General features: G+C 40.2%; 1 protein-coding gene across 13 annotated transcripts in view; it reads right to left on the bottom strand.

The window, feature by feature from the left end:
- LOC101745407 (bromodomain adjacent to zinc finger domain protein 2B) overlaps positions 1–16,426 on the bottom strand; it is a 120,711-nt gene that overhangs the window by 5,419 nt on the left and 98,866 nt on the right. For 12 of the 13 annotated variants that reach the window (XM_062672575.1, XM_021352649.3, XM_021352652.3 and 9 more), the window contains 13 exons: positions 15,496–15,684; positions 13,607–14,313; positions 12,878–13,122; positions 11,984–12,113; positions 11,712–11,876; positions 10,661–10,860; positions 7,925–8,022; positions 6,227–6,360; positions 5,275–5,396; positions 4,639–4,780; positions 2,433–2,575; positions 1,610–1,710; positions 330–437 (listed from right to left, as the gene is read on the bottom strand). In XM_062672575.1, the coding sequence (XP_062528559.1) occupies positions 330–437; positions 1,610–1,710; positions 2,433–2,575; positions 4,639–4,780; positions 5,275–5,396; positions 6,227–6,360; positions 7,925–8,022; positions 10,661–10,860; positions 11,712–11,876; positions 11,984–12,113; positions 12,878–13,122; positions 13,607–14,313; positions 15,496–15,684 (2,484 nt within the window). The remainder of the gene's footprint in view (positions 1–329; positions 438–1,609; positions 1,711–2,432; positions 2,576–4,638; positions 4,781–5,274; positions 5,397–6,226; positions 6,361–7,924; positions 8,023–10,660; positions 10,861–11,711; positions 11,877–11,983; positions 12,114–12,877; positions 13,123–13,606; positions 14,314–15,495; positions 15,685–16,426) is intronic. The other variant, XM_021352651.3, reaches the window with a different exon arrangement.

The following is a 16,426-nucleotide window of genomic DNA, read 5'->3' as shown; positions in this document are numbered from 1 at the left end:
ACAGTCCACTTGGTGTTAACTGGTTACTAGAACCCATAGACATCTACAACGTAAATGCCGCCACACACCTTGAGATATGAGTTCTCAGGTCTCAAGTATAGTTACAGCGGCTGCCCCACCCTTCAAACCAAAACGCATTACTGCTTCAAGGCAGAAATAGGCAGGGCGGTGGTACCTACCCGTGCGGACTCACAAGAGGTCCTACCACCAGTGATTGCGCGTTTCTATTACTGCGTTTAGAGATTAAGATCGCACTCGATAGTAAGCGGTCATAGCCGTCAATAAAGCCATTGGCGCATCGAAGCTAGTCAATAACACTGTCAACGTACTGTCGATGCTCTGGTCGTCGTCGTGGACCGCGCCGTTGCCGCCGACGTACTGGAGAGATCTCCTCTTCTCTGGCGGCGGACCGTCTTCAGGTAGATCTGCTGCAGGCGCTAGTAAACAATCGTTACATGAGTATATTTGTTTTCACGGAAACCAAATTTTCATTTATAGATAAAACCACAAAATGGGCGGATTTATTTTTTTTGACAACGAAATCTTTTGCCTTGTGATTACAATTCAGAAAAACGTGTCCTCTATCATAGATAAGTCAGTACAGCTTTTTTTTTCCTACCTAAGCTGATAGCCTTGAGAGGCTATATCAGCGTAACCTTAACTAGTAGATGAGCTCACGGGGCTCAAACCTGACGACGAGTACAGCTATGGTTGTTGTGGGATAGAAGATATTCGACGATGTCTGAATCGCGCTAACGAAATTTACAAATATACAAATCTATACATATAAATAATGGATAACATGAATTTATATAAGGATCTTCTCAGTAGGTCGCGTTTCCGATCCGGCGGTAGATTCAGCGAAGCACGGCTCTTGCTAGGGTTCGTGTTAGCAACGTCGTCAGGCTTGAGTCCCGTGAGCTCACCTACAAACGTTAGGGTGAAGCTGAAATAGCCTCTCAAGGCTCTCAGCTTAGGCACGAAAAAAAATTATATACGGTACATAGACCAAAATAACATTTTTTACAATTTTGTCTGTCTGTCTGTTTGTTCCGGCTGGACCGATTTTGACGGGATTTTCACTGATAGGTAGCTAGCTGATGATATAAGGAGTAATTTAAGCTACTTTTTTAGACTAGCTTCGCGCCGCGGCGTCACCCGCGATACAAAAATAACCGCGGGTAGCATCACGGGACTCAGCTAGTTCTGAATAAAAATATTAACTCGGTGGAAGAAATTTTCTCAGTGATGGCTTATATTGGACACCTTTCAAAATTTGCCATAGAAAATCTTTTGTAATATTTTAGTGGTTTGTGACGACACTTCCCTAACGCCTCAAAATGTTGATCAATGAACATTAATTAATTCAATTAAATAAAATAGAATAAAAAAGTTAGTTCAAATATTTTTGGGTGGATCGATTTGGTAGCGATTGTAAACGCGGCCCACACTTATAGCCGAATGGTTTGTCAACTTGTCTCCAAAAGAAATAAAAAATACGTTTTAACTGAGCCGCATGTTCGTCAGTGCGTCATCAAGACAAACTCGTATTGTACGTAGTACATTTCCGCTTATGTTCTATTGGCGACACTGATGTTGTGAGGCTGACCAGTAATGCAAGCGTGCGTGCAGTCCCGCGGCAGGTCGGCGGCGTCCGGGGCTGCGCCCTCCTCGGCCGCGGTGGAGGAGGACGCGTGGGAAGGCGCCGGGCTGCAACAGGGAACAGGACACATCACACAACAATATTCCTATTGGGTTCTTTACAATTTCAACCAATCACTAGTGGTTTTTGTTGTAGTGTAAGTAAATTTTGATCTCGACTTTTTTAATTACTAAAAAATCTACCAAAATTTTTTTTAAAGAATATTTGACGGTAATTTATTAGCACAATACCAAAATGTCGATAACACCTCAGTCGTCCGCCTCTACTGATACCTTAGTGTTTTTTACCTTAGTTTTTTAATTTTTTTTATTGCTTAGATGGTTGGACGAGCTTACAGCACACCTGGTGTTCAGTGGTTATTGAAGCCCATAGATATCTACAACGTAAATGCGCCACCTACCTTGAGATATGAGTTCTAAGGTCTCAGTATAGTTACAACGGCTGCCCCACCCTTCAAACCGAAACGCATTACTGCTTCACGGCAGAAATAGGCAGGGCAGTGGTACCTACCCGCGCGGACTCACAACAGGTCCTACCACCAGTAATTACGCAAATTATAATTTTACGGGTTTGATTTTTATTACACGATGTTATTCCTTCACCGTGGAAGTCAATCGTGAACATTCGTTAAGTACGTATTTCAATAGGAAAATTGGTACCCGCCTGCGGGATTCGAACACCGGTGCATCACTACACACGAATGCACCGGACGTCTTATCCTCTAGGCCGCGACGCCTCCTCGTACAGTATCGGCGGGGGCTCCCCTCACCTGGGCGCCATGCTGTGGTCGAGTTCGAGGCTGCTGTCCTTGTCCTTGTCTTTGTGCTTGTTGTCTCGTTTCTTCGCGTTGCGCGGCTTCTTGGGCGGCGCGCGCGATATGCAGTTGTTGCAGTACCACTTGCCGCGCGGGTTCTGTATGTAGCACAAATCGCGATTTATATTAACTATATAATGATTGAGAATGAATGACAAATTTTTGAAGTTATACTTCTTTAGAGGCGCGTTATGAAAAATTGATGAGAGTGAAATTTTACGATGCGCACCGTGACACAAATTTAACAGAAATGAAGTTGCCGACTAAATCGCTCATTACAATACGTCCGACGTAACTTGGCGAGTCTGAATATAGCCGCAGGTGAACTTTCCGAACCGTACCGAGAATTACCGAATTTATACGATGTCAAGAAAAAGGATGTCCAATATGCGTGTTTGAGGATGTTGTTTAATCGATTTTTTTTGAAATTGATTAAATTTTGAATAAAAGAAAATAAAAAAAATTAATAAAAATAAAGTATAACTTCTTACGCGCGTACATAAGTACACGCACCCTTTTTTTTTTTGAAGTGAAACTTCTTTGGAATCGTTGTGATTTCTTCTTCTGAAAACATTCACGGCAGTTGATTAATATTCGAATTTAAATAAGGACTCGAAACGCTAGAAATAATGTACCTACTCTAAAACCGGACAATCCGAAGACGAAATCTGATTGCGCTGGTTTAAAACTTAGTTAGTTTTAAGTTTCGAAAATTAGCAACATTTTAATTTGGTTTTGCAAATCCTGTCCCATCCCTCTCCGGCACTTTACCTACGGACGCGTGCGAGCGAGATCGTGTGGTGACATCGAGACGAAAAAATATGGCTGAACAACCGCGCGCGCGCTTCGTGTCTTTGTTATGTTAAATACGTAAATAAGTGAAATCGTTGGTGTTTCTCATCGCGGAGTGGTACGAGTCTGCAGCAAGGACTACATAAAGGTATTGTGCATCCTTCCTTTAATGCAGAACTGCCGCTTCTTATCGTTTCTTCCCGCAGTCTGTGTCCTTCATTTGCAACGATCAAATTTCAAATATTTTCGTAGTTTGTTCATCTCGCGTCTACAAAATCTCTATTATCTTATATCTTTAAACGAGCAATTCTTGTATATATATAATCTGAATCTCGGAAACGACTCCAACGATTTTCATATTACTTAGTATACAGGGGATTTCGGGGGCGATAAATCGATTTAGCTACGATTTATTTTTAGAAAATCGATAATTTTGATTTTTTCTTTAAATAACCAGTTCATATTTTTTTATTATTCTGTCGGGGTAAGATCGAAAAATATTATTACATATTTCATCATTTTCTCAATATGTAATTCGTATTTAAATATAATTTTTAAAAAACACAATTTATCAAAAAAAAAAAAAAACATGTGTGCAATTCACACGTGGTAGAAGTGAAACCTTCAAAAATTTAAATACAATTATCCTAAATGTCTAAGTATATATTTTTTTCCTACCTAAGCTGATGGCCTTGAGAGGCTATATCAGCGGAACCTTAACTAGTAGGTGAGCTCTACCACCGGATCGGATACTCGACTCACTGAGAAGATCCGGCGAGAAACTCAGTGGACTGTGTCTGAGGGTTAAGTATATGTAAAATTTTGTCTAAAACACTACACTGAGAATGTCTAATGTGTTCTATCTCATTCTCTCGCCGGCTGAATCCTATACGTTTATCTGTTCGTGTCTCTATGGACTTATTTTTTCGTTTCATCGAGTTTGAAATCACAACAAATCTAAAGAAGTTTCACTTCAAAATAAAAGGGTGCGTGCACTTATGGACGCGCGTAAAAAGTTATACTTTATTTTTATAATTTTTTTTATTTTTTTATTTAAATTTTAATCAATTTACAAACAAAAAATCGATTAAACAACATCCTCAAACACGCATATTGGACATCCTTTTTCTTGACATCGTATAAATTCGGTAATTCTCGGTACGGTTCGGAAAGTTCACCTGCGGCTATATTCAGACTCGCCAAGTTACGTCGGTCGTATTGTAATGAGCGATTTAGTGGGCAACTTCATTTCTGTTAATTTTGTGTCACGGTGCGCGCGCATCGTAAAATTTCACTCTCATCAATTTTTCATAACGCGCCTAAAGAAGTATAACATCAAAAAAAACTATAGGCTGCTGATGTTGGATACCTTGGCGAGTGGCGGGTAGTGGCAGTCCTGGTGGTAGGCCCGCACGCACAGCGCGCACGGGATGACGCGGCCCGGGCTGGCGCCGCCGCACACGATGCACACGCGCTCCCCGCGCGCCTTGTTCACGCACTCCCAGCAGTACCTGGACAAACGTTCAATAGTCGTCGCGGCCTAACGGATAAGACGTCCGGTGCATTCGTGTTGAAGCGATGCACCGGTGTTCGAATCTCAGACGGGTACCAATTTTCCTAATGAAATACGTACTCAACAAATGTTCACGATTGACTTCCACGGTGAAGGAATAACATCGTGTGATAAAAATCAAAACCCGCAAAATTATTTGCTTAATCACTGGTGGTAGGACCTCTTGGGAGTCTACGCGGGTATGTACCACCACCCCGCCTATTTCTGCCGTGAAGCAGTAATGCGTTTCGATCTGAAGAGTGAGGCAACCGTTGTAACTATACTGAGACCTTAGAACTCATATCTCAAGATAGGTGGCGGCATTTACGTTGTAGATGTCTATGGGTAACCCCGGTAACAACTTAACACCAGGAGGACTGTGAGCTCGTCGCACTCGGTACTCACAAGAGATCCTACCACCAGTTTATAGATCAATATGGGGTAGGAACTGACCAGTCTCCCTCGGGTATCTTGTCCATCCGCGGCTTGAAGCAGTAGGTGTGGTAGCCCTTGTCGCACGCGTCACAGAGCAGCAGCTGATCCTCATTGTCGCCGTTCAGACAAAACTGACAGTTCTGTCGATCGCAATAAGGATGAGAACGGTTTACTTCCAATAAACTTATGGTGGTCATGTGTGCGCGTGTGTTTGTTAGTTTTTTTTTTTAAGAGATTTTATGACCTCATCACTAAGACCTTTAAGTCATGTCTTATTTTAATTAATATTCTTATTTTTATGAAAAATTATAATATGGAGTGAAGTGAAATGAAGATGATAAATTTGAGACATTAATCAACTGGGATGAAATTAAATTAAATGAGATGATATAGGATGAAATATAATCTTAGTAAAATGGTGGTTATTTACTGATATTTGTTCAGTGGACTTTTTGGAGGATTCCGAGAAGCTACGTCCAGCGGCTTTGTTTCATTTTCCCACATTTGTGTACTTTCACAGATATTAAACAGTTAATAAACCACCGTTATTACACATTTAAACCTGAAGAAACACTAAATAGACAAAATAAAACAAACCACACAGCTTCACTCCACGCGTTCCCGCCAAAAAGTCTGTTTGTTTGAGTGTGAGTGTTGGTTAAGGGTGTGGACGCATGGTACTTATTGAATTTATAAATATAGTTTTGGTGGTCAAACAAAAATTTGTTTTGTTCTATTATAATTTTTTCTTATACTATTTTTAATTTAAATTTATTTTCTATTTTTTAAGTTGGATTTTCTATAAAAGTGTATTTTGTTAGTTTTTTTAATCTATTATTATAATTTTTTTTTTTTTTAATTTTCGTAAAGACCCGAGCAAAGCCGGAGCGGGCCGCTAGTATTATCAGATTCAAACGGCATTTTTAAAATGCTTTCATATTGTTCTAAGGCAGTCCCTGGCGACACTCACGGCTTTCATGACGCTCTTGTCCCAGGCGACGGCGGTCTCCAGCGCGTGCAGCAGCATGGCGAGCTGCGCTGACGTGCTGCAGCGCGCCACGGCGTCCCTCCACGTGGCCAGCCCGCGGGCTATGCCCTTGTTGTCTGAAAACGTCACGTGCTAATGTCAATGTTAGTATAGAGCAGGGGTTCTCAAACTTGTCGACTGCCAACTTTGAGAATAAATGATTTCTAGCGCCCGATATTTTCACCTTTTTTTGTTACTGCTTAGATTGGTGGACGAGCTCACGGTTCACCTGGTGTTAAGTCGTTACCGGAGCCCATAGACATCTTCGACATAAATGCCGCTTCTCTCACTACTGCGGGTCGTGACTCCTGCACTGCATCATTCTCTCACATACAATTTCCCTCCATCAACAATCGTCCAAACCGACTGGCACACGATCCTCTGAACAAGCGCCCTCTCTAGCAACGAATCTCTCACGAACTAGTTCAACGACTTTGACTCTATAATCGACGTAGAGACATCGTCTAGTCAGTTCGGATTGGTGACTCATCATTATCAGCTCATCTGCTCACGGTCTACGGAGTGATTGCGGATCATAACCAAGAAATATAAAATGTTTATGCTCCATACCAACCTTTCCCAAAGTGAGTGATAACGCCCCCTTGTGGGCGGGGCGCTGCGTGCCTAAAAGGGGGCGGTAAGAGACCCAGAAAAAAAGGGGGCGTTGTGTAGTCTCGATTTGTAATTTCATCTAGGACTCTTAGACACCGACTGAGCTCTCGCTATAGTAGTTTTGAGGTAGGTAGGTTTTGTTGTGAAGCAGTAATGCTTTCCGACAAACAGTATACTGAGACCTTAGAACTTCTATCTCAAGGTGGGTGGCGCATTTACATTGTAGATGTCTATGGGCTGCAGTAACCACTTAACACCAGGTGGGCTATGAGCTCGTCCACCCATCTAAGCAATAAAAAAAGCAATAATAATTAAAGATGTGGTGTCGTGGGACACCAGGTAGGAGCGAAGTTCCTTCGGCTAATGTAGAATCGACACAACTTGCAAAAAAAGAAATGGTGCTCAATTTTATGTAGGTTTTCTTGGTTTTCTCTTAAATTTTGCTGATTAGTTTTTATTTAAGAACGGGAAAGTATTTAGGAAATTCAGTATTTTAGGAAATAATAAATTACGTAAAATAAAAAAAATAGTAATTCAAATTATCAATTAAAATAACAAAATATATCTCTTTATTTTTGGTTGACAACATAAAATTACATAGAAATAGAAATAATTACTAAATAGAGAGAGAAGGGATTAGAGAACGAAAAGAAAGAAGGAGAAAGAGAAAGGTATTATACACTACTCGCTTGTGTATGCGACTGTCGCGCCTGCGCACGTCTCATTTAACGGTTTTATTCCACGCACTTTTTTCCACGGATTTTTTCTTACGGTTTTACTATCACATTTTTTTCAGTTCGGTCGCGCAGCAAAATCCCTATCCCCTCCAAGCATGCCGTAAGGAACTTCGTTCCAAAAAAAAATTAAACATTTATGTGTGTTGTGTCTCAATGGACTTATTTTTTCGTTTCATCGAGTTGAGTTTCACAACGATTCTACAGAAGTTTCACTTCAAAAAATGTGGCATCTTCGTAAGCTCGAGTAGTCATTTAAGACCAGCTGTATATTATTTAGCAATAAGAACCTCACCTTTAGACTCGTTCCCGCCGTCAGAGTTCTGCGGCGACGGCGCGGACGTGTTGCCGTGCTCGCCTGACAACATCGCTCCCAGGTTCGCTTCCGCTGTGCTGTAAGCAAGCATTACGAATGATTACGTAGTCATTAAAAGCGATGTAATTACAGATTCAAGCTTCGATAAGCAAGAGTTACTTTTTTTATGTAAGTAAATAAGTTGCTTTTTTTATAAGTAATATATAAATAAATTATATTTATAATATCGACGCTTGAAAGGCAAACGTTACTAAGCGACAATAATTGCTTTGTACATAAATGATAGGCAATAACCATATTCGATGTGCAAAAAAATATATTTCTAGTTCTATTAAAATCATTTCAATCCTACAGCTACTAGCTAGATTCGTTAAAATAGATTTGGTTTTCAGGTATTTCAACTTTAAATTAGTTTACTGTAAAGTTCACGCATTGTCGCTTAGTCACGTTTGCCTTTCAAGCGTGGATATGCTAATTGACTATGTTATTAAATTAAATATTTTCACACCAATATTTTTAATATCCAAAAATGTTTTCCACGTAAATACGCAATTATTAGTTAACGTTAATTTTTTTTTAATAAATTTAACACAATCTGTTACACACACCGTCGGTACTTCGTTCATAAAACAAACGAAAACTAGGTTATCCATAATTTTCGTCAAGACATACTTGTCATCGTCAAATAATTATTATTTCTCACATTTAAAGTCAGCTCTCTATAGTTTATCATTGACTAGCAGACTCGCCCACACGTTGCTGTGGCTAAGGTTTTTGTTTCTAAATAACACGTGGCCGGCTATGCTAATACCAAAAAATAACAAAGTAAGAACAATTGGATTTCCCTGTATTGCGTTTACTACGAAATAAATTTCACTTATACTTTAGCCTCAGCAACACGTGGTGTTTGTGCCATTAAATTGTAGGTTATGGGAAACGTTGGTATTTTTAATACAGCGCCATCTATGAGATTTTAATGTCAGACAGTATTACAATTGTCTGTAAAAACTGATTTAAGGCGCCATCTGTTTTAGACTTATGAAACCATTAATAACAATAATCAACCTAAGAAGTCATTTTATTGTTAATTAATAAATATTGCGACCATTCAATTAAATAAAAACCATCCTATGGCCTAAGTTGGAACAAAACACATATTTAAAATAAAAAAAAGTTTAAATCGGTTCAGTGGTTTAGGTGTCCATCGCGGACAAACAACGTGACACGTAATTTATATATATTAAGATGGAACTAAAAATAGCGGTGTGTTCATCTTACAAAGTTAATGTTAGTTTAAAATTGTCATTGGGAAATAACATGCAGAAATGCAGCATTAAGAGAAACTGCGACTTGCAGATAATATAATATTTTTTTAATTAAGGTACCATGCGATTATTTCAAACATTTTTAACAACAAACTCGTGCATTAGGGCGTTTCTCTGCAGCGATTTAAATGATAATAAGACGGATATAAGTAGCTTTAATGGATATAACTTAATATGAAAATAACTAGCGCCTTCTCGCTCTGTCATCAAAGTAGCCGCCTTAATCAATTATAGCAAGGTTATCATCATACTAATAGACCAAAAAAAGCTTGGGAAACAATATGGCAAATAAATTTAAAAAAATCTTATTATATTTAGGGACCATCCAATTTATTCTAATTTCATAGTCAACCTATTTTCGTCCCACCACAAAAAAGACGGAGGGTATTCTCATTTTAAAGCAAGTTCTATATTAAATTTTCAAATTAACCACATTATTGTTACATTAAAATTTACATTCGATTTAATAAAAATCGATTGGCAGATCAAAGCCATATTTTACAAAAAACTACTTAGCGCAGAAATTAAGCACACAAGACAATGTTTTTATAGAATTAATTTCTTAGTTAGCTAACAATCGAAGGCATATGCAATTTGAGGCATAAATATAAGTTTATAATACAAGCACTTTTTTTAAATAATGAAACTACCCACCACAAAAAAAATCGTCCAAAACACACATGTTCAAAGCTTCCCTGTCCCCCGGGACGCACAACGCTGCGGCGAGCTCGCGACGCCGCGCGGTTCTGCGGCGCCGAAAGACTAACGCAATTCTAATACTATACGTATAGAGCAGACACTGACACTTGTCGAGTTGTTAATAAAATTCCTTTTCGACAAATTACAAAACGCAAGGTCTTATCGCAAATAGTCTCTTAGTTATTAAATCATACGTTTAAATCGCATTTTGCAATTTATTTAATGAGTATTTATAGTAAACGAATATTTTGTTTATTATTTTACAATACGTAGTATCACCAAAAATTATCCAGCCATGTAACATTGTAACAACTCTAGATTAGATATTAGTTGTTCACAGATAATAAAATTATCGATATTAAGTTGGGCGTTAATTTTTTTTTTTAAATAACTCATTATCAACTCAAGTGTGATATTAAAATCGTGCTCTCAATTAACAGACAGAAATGAAGTATACCTATATTTTATTGACCTTGTAGGCAGACGAGCATACGGCCCACCTGATGGTGAGTGGTTACCGTCGCCCGTGGACTTCAGCAATGCCAGGGGCAGAGCCAAGCCGCTGCCTACCGCTAGCCGAGCCGTTTTTGAGTACGTTTAAAGGATATTCGTAGTATGAGCAGTGTCGACCACGGCACAGTGCGTCCCGGGGGCAGACAGAAGCGTAACGATGGGAGTGGCGTTGCATTACCTAGCATACCTTTGTACCAAAGGCGGTTTGAGGTATCTCCTCTCAATGTGCGCCTCCACGGCCGCCAGCTTGAGCCGCGCGCGCGCCACCAGCTCCGCGCCCCCCAACCCCCCCGCCGCCGCCCCCGCCGCCCCGCGCGACGGCCGCCAGCCCTTGGTCTGCAGCGACGCCGCCGCCACGCGCTCCTCCAGCTGCTCTACCTACAAGTATACGTTACTTTAGTTATCTAACTCTCAAACACTCTTCTAATCCTCATTATTTCCTCCTGCGTCGTATTCCTCACTGCTGAGGGTCGTGACCACCCTTTTGTATCACCTTCGCACGCACGATCTATCTCTATCTATTCTTGTCTCCGGCGGTGTGGAGGGCGTTGTGTAATGTAGAATCAAGAACGGTGCGGATCTGAACGGACCAACGTGTTATTTACTGATGCGTATATGACTGGTAGTAGGACCTCTTGTGAGTCCGCGCGGGTAGGTACCACCGCCCTGCCTATTTCTGCCGTGAAGCAGTAATGCGTTTCGGTTTGAAGAGTGAGGCAGCCGTTGTAACTATACTGAGACCTTAGAACTTATATCTCAAGATGGGTAGCGCATTTACGTTGTAGATCCAGTAACCAATTAACACCAGGTGGGCTGTGAGCTCGTCCACCCATCTAAGCAATAATAATAATAATAATGCGTATATTCCTCAATGTATCTGTCAGTAGATGAATGTCAATAAAACGTTCTCTTCGTGTGTAAAATTGAATGCTATCCAAAAACAGTTGTACGCAATGTGTCCGTGCACCGGTGTTGGAGACTTAAGGGGGTAAAATATGGGGATTTTTATCGACAAATCACTATCCCAATTTGTGTTATTCAAGTTTTTAAGGGTCACATATTTAAGCCATCACAACTTTTGATCTACCTTGCTTATGGCTTTGATGTAAGATTTATGGTTATGGGAAGGTATGAAGGTATGGGAAGTCAGCGGTGGTACAATCATGATTTAATATTTTTTTCGTTCAAATAAAATATATTCATTATCATACAAAGTAAATGTAGCGTACCATTTGCAATAGATTCAGATCGACCCGTCTCGCGGTGAGCGCGCAGTACGACGAGGGCGAGTCGGGTGGCGGGTACCCGGCGGAGTGCTCACCCGGGTCCTCGCTACCCGGGTCTAGGTTACCCGGGTCCAAATCGACCGGGACATCGCCCAGGTCTATGTGCAGCTGCGGAACAACATCGATTAGAATATATGGGGTACATTTATAATATACTAGCCAACCAAATCTACCAGTAGATTCGGTAAAAATAACAAATGTAATACTCAGCGTACCTTGTTGTTGGCGGTCGGTAGGTGGTTGACGAAGGACGCGTGCAGCTCCCGTTCTCGAACTCCTCGCGGATGGAGAGCCTCCATCAGCGCCCTCAGCTGCTCGGAATCCGTGATCCGCCACCAGCCGTGCCTGGCACGTTCAATCTCAATGACTACATGTTAACTTCGACTTAAGACGAATGGTCGCTAACATTGGCAATGCCTTGTTAATAATAATAAAAGTACTCTGCTGGGTCAGGGGCCTGGAGGAAAGAGCAGTCATCCTAGATATGTTGTGGTTCGTGGGAGGTCTCACTCTGGAGCCCTATTTACCGGCGGCTTCATAGACACCACTACCAGCGGTAATCTATTTTTGTGTGCTATTTTGGTTTTTAATACTATTGTAATTCTTCTAACTAAGAATATTCTAATAACCAAAGATAATAAATAATAATTCTATTTCTCTCAGTTTTAATAATACTAGCATAAATATACTAGTATAAATAGTTTCAATAATAATCTATATATATATATATAAAAATGAATTGCTGTTCGTTAGTCTCGCTAAAACTCGAGAATGGCTGGATCGATTTGGCTAATTTTGGTCTTGAATTATTCGTGGAAGTCCAGAGAAGGTTTAAAAGGTGAGAAAATATAAAAAAGCTCTGAATTATATAAAAAGAAACAATTTTGTTTTTCCTTTGATGTGCCCCCTTGATGTGTCTTTTATTTATCAATTGAGGCACTACAAAGTCTGCCGGGTTATTTAGTAGTTCACAATGATAAGTCACAAACACGGATAACGTCACAAATCAAAACCCGCGAATTTCTAATTTGCGTATTTACTGGTGGTAGGACCTCTTGTGAGTCCGCGCGGGTTCATTTATCATATTAGTTAGCAGCAGGTCGCGGTACCTGAGGTCCCTGGTCACGAAGTTCCCGCTGATCTTCTTGGGCAGTCCGTATATCTTGCAGTAGTCGAGCTGCTCGAGCTCGTCGGGCGACATCTGTATGGGCGGCGGGCTGTCGCACGTGACGTAGGTGGACAGCGCGTTGAAGTTGAGCAGGCCGAGGCTGGTGAGGCTGCTCGCCTTGGCGCGCTGGGCCGCCGCGTCAAGCTTCAGCCTGTCCGCTTGGAGCTCCTTCTCTAAGTCGTTCTCCTAAACAGATAATTGCCACTACACGTGAAGCGTTTAAGACGAAGGTTCGAGAACTGTTTCTCAGAGAGTTAGCACAGTCATCTAATTGATAATATTTGTTTATATATGTTTTAATTTAATATGTATATATTGATGATATGTATATGTATATATTTAAATACGAGTATTTATATCTATAAATATTATGTATGTTATATATAAACATATTATGTGTATAATATTATGGCATACACATATGGAGGCATATCTATATTATCCTCTACTTTTGACGTCAACGACCTTAAATCAATCTACCTACTCCTCTAATTATGATAGATGTTTTTATTTTTTTTATTGCTTAGTTGGGTGAACGAGCTCACAGCCCACCTAGTTTTAAATGGTTACTGGAGCCCATAGACATCTACAACGTAAATGCGTCACCCACCTTGAGGCATAAGTACTAAGGTCTAGTTACGATTCTAAAGAAGTTTCACTTCAAAAGTACCTGTTCTTTGTTCTCGTCTTCATCCATCGCCGCGTCCCCGGCCAGGCTGGCTTCCATCACGTCTGGGTGCAGGCCGGACATGGTGAGGCTGCTGTCGGCGCACACGCTGGGCGGGGGCACCTGCACGCTGGTCACCATGCTGTTGAGCGTGAAGAGGCTGGGGTCGCGCAGCAGATGCAGGTTGTTGGAGACGTCCCACTTGTGTCCCTGCGCCACCGCCACCTCGGCGCACGTGTGCTCGTTGTCGCAGTACGCCACGTCGTCTCCATCATTGATGCTGTTCAAGAATGAACTCTCGTGCCTTAGTATCGAGAACCATTTTCCTTCTAAGATCTTCGAGTGGAGGTACGCTTGAGCGCTGTCAGGTTCGCTGGTCTCCGACTTAAGACTCTCCTGTTTGATCTCCTCGGCTTTTTTAGCCGCGTCGAGCTGCGAAGATACGGCTTCGGCCATCTTGCGAAGCTCCTCCAGGTTGTTGACCAGCTGGTCCTTCGTGTCTTGTTCTGGAGTTTCGACCTTGACGTTCTCCACCTTGACGATCTCCTGGGGCCGGTCGGCGGGCTCGGCCTGGGCGGCGTACAGCGGCTTGTGGGTCGGCTTCTGAACCAGGAAGGCGGTCGGTATGGAGTCCTCAATGTCCAGCATGTCTTGACCCTCGCTGTTCTGTTTGTGCTGAATGAACTTCTCCTCCATTTTTATTGACGAGCCTGCGGATTACAACACTAGGTTACGTTTCGTTGGCCAAAATTGTAAAAATCGATTATGCGCGTTTTGGTTTTTATTTTTCGTTTACCGATTTTCAAGATTATATTCTCGCAGAGTTGCAATGTTTGAACGTTTGTTTATTTACATACATCAGCAATCGCTGTATTAATAATATATAAATTAGTACATTTTTCCGAGATCTCAGCATGTAGACTAAAATTATTAAATCAATTACCAAAAGAAAACTTAAATCTCATCATTCTTTCGAATCTCAAATTGAGTTGATTAAATATTTCGGACTCTTTGACAATCATTAATGTACGAAATAACAGACTTTTTGACGGGAACGCGAGGAGTGAAGTTGTGTGATTTGTTTTATTTTGTCTATTTAGTGTTTCTTCAGGTTTAAATGTGTAATAACGGTGGTTTATAAACTGTTCAATATCTGTGAAATTGCACAAATGTGGGAAAATGAAACTAAGTCGCTGGACATAACTTCACGGGATCCTCCAAAAAACACATTGAAAAAATTTCAGTAAATGACCACCATTTTACTGAGATTATATATTTCATCCCATATCATCTCTTATCATTTCATTTCATTTCACTCCATATTATCATTTTTTCTTAAAATTAAGATTATAAATTAAAATAAGACATGACCTAAAGGTCTTAGTTACCAGATCATAAAATCTTTAAAAAAAGAAAAAATTACATGTGTGCAATTCACACGTGGTAGAAGTGAAACCTTCCAAAATTAAAATACAATTATCCTAAACGTCTTAAGTATATGTAAAATTTTGTCATTAGTAAATAATTGTAAGGTAGCGCCTCTGTGAATTGATATTTTAATTTCACGTATAATCCTAAATTAAAATTCACTACAAGAGCTTTCATACACACGTTAGTATTAAAAAATCTCACAGATGGCGCTGTATTAAATAGTATGTATGTTTCTGTCTCACTCTTTGTTGGCTTCATCCTACACATTTTTGTATTTGTGTCTCTTACCTGTCGTTTTTTCCGTTGCATCCGGTTTGAAATCACAACGATTCTAAAAAGTTTTCACTTCAAAAACGAAATAACACGAATGTATTACTCATGAGCACACTTGCCGTACGTGGCGTGCAGTAGTCGCTCTTGTATATATGTAGATAAAGTTTGCAAATGAAATCTGTACGTACCCTCAACCTTACAGGCGCCATGTTTGACGTTCGGCTCGTACTTGATGATCTGGGTGTGGTCGCTGAGGTTGAGTTCGGACTTGATGTTTTTCAGTTCCAATTGCGATTTGAGAGCTTCCGCTTGAGTCTCGGTGTCGTCTGGTCTGATGTCTCCCTCCTCCGGCGGCGACTCAATCTTCTCTTTCACCTCTAATAATTTTGAAGTTTTAATATGATTATGAAGTATTAAGCGATAGGCAGCGGCTTGGCTCTGCCCCTGGCATTGCTGAAGTCCATGGGCGACGGTAACCACTCACCATCAGGTGGGCCGTATGCTCGTCTGCCTACAAGGGCAATAAAAAAAATTATGAGCATATTACATATATTGCAATGGGTTACTTGATTTACTTTTTGATATCTTGAAAGTTTACGAAAAATACGTAAAGATTTTTTAATAAATTAACTAATTAAAAAAAAATGTTTATATATCGACGCTTGAAAGGCAAACGTGACTAAGCGACAATAACTGCTTTGTACATAAATGATAGACAATAACCATATTCGACGCGCAAAAAATATATATTTCTAGGTCTATTCAAATAATTTCAATCCTACAGCTAGATTCGTTAAAATATTTTTTTTTCAGGTATTTCAACTTTAAATTAGTCTACTGTAAAGTTCACGCATTGTCGCTTAGTCACGTTTGCCTTTCAAGCGTCGATATGTACTATCAGAATTACTTATGAATTTAAGACCTAATAATATATGAAACCGTCAGCGCAAAAGTGGCCTAAGCTTACCATAGTTATTATGGAGCAATGAAGCTTAAGTTTTCATGAATTTGAATTTGAGTAGACTAAAAAACAATACGCGCCAAAATAATGTTTACAAAGCTATCTGTTATCTATGAGTGAAACTATGGATAGGCCGATTTTTCATAAAAATTTTAAAT

The sequence above is a fragment of the Bombyx mori genome, chromosome 2 (assembly GCF_030269925.1).
Source record: "Bombyx mori chromosome 2, ASM3026992v2".
In the NCBI taxonomy this organism is placed as follows: domain Eukaryota; kingdom Metazoa; phylum Arthropoda; class Insecta; order Lepidoptera; family Bombycidae; genus Bombyx; species Bombyx mori.
The sequence above is the reverse complement of the archived record's forward strand: the minus strand, read 5'-3'. Positions and strand labels throughout refer to the sequence as shown.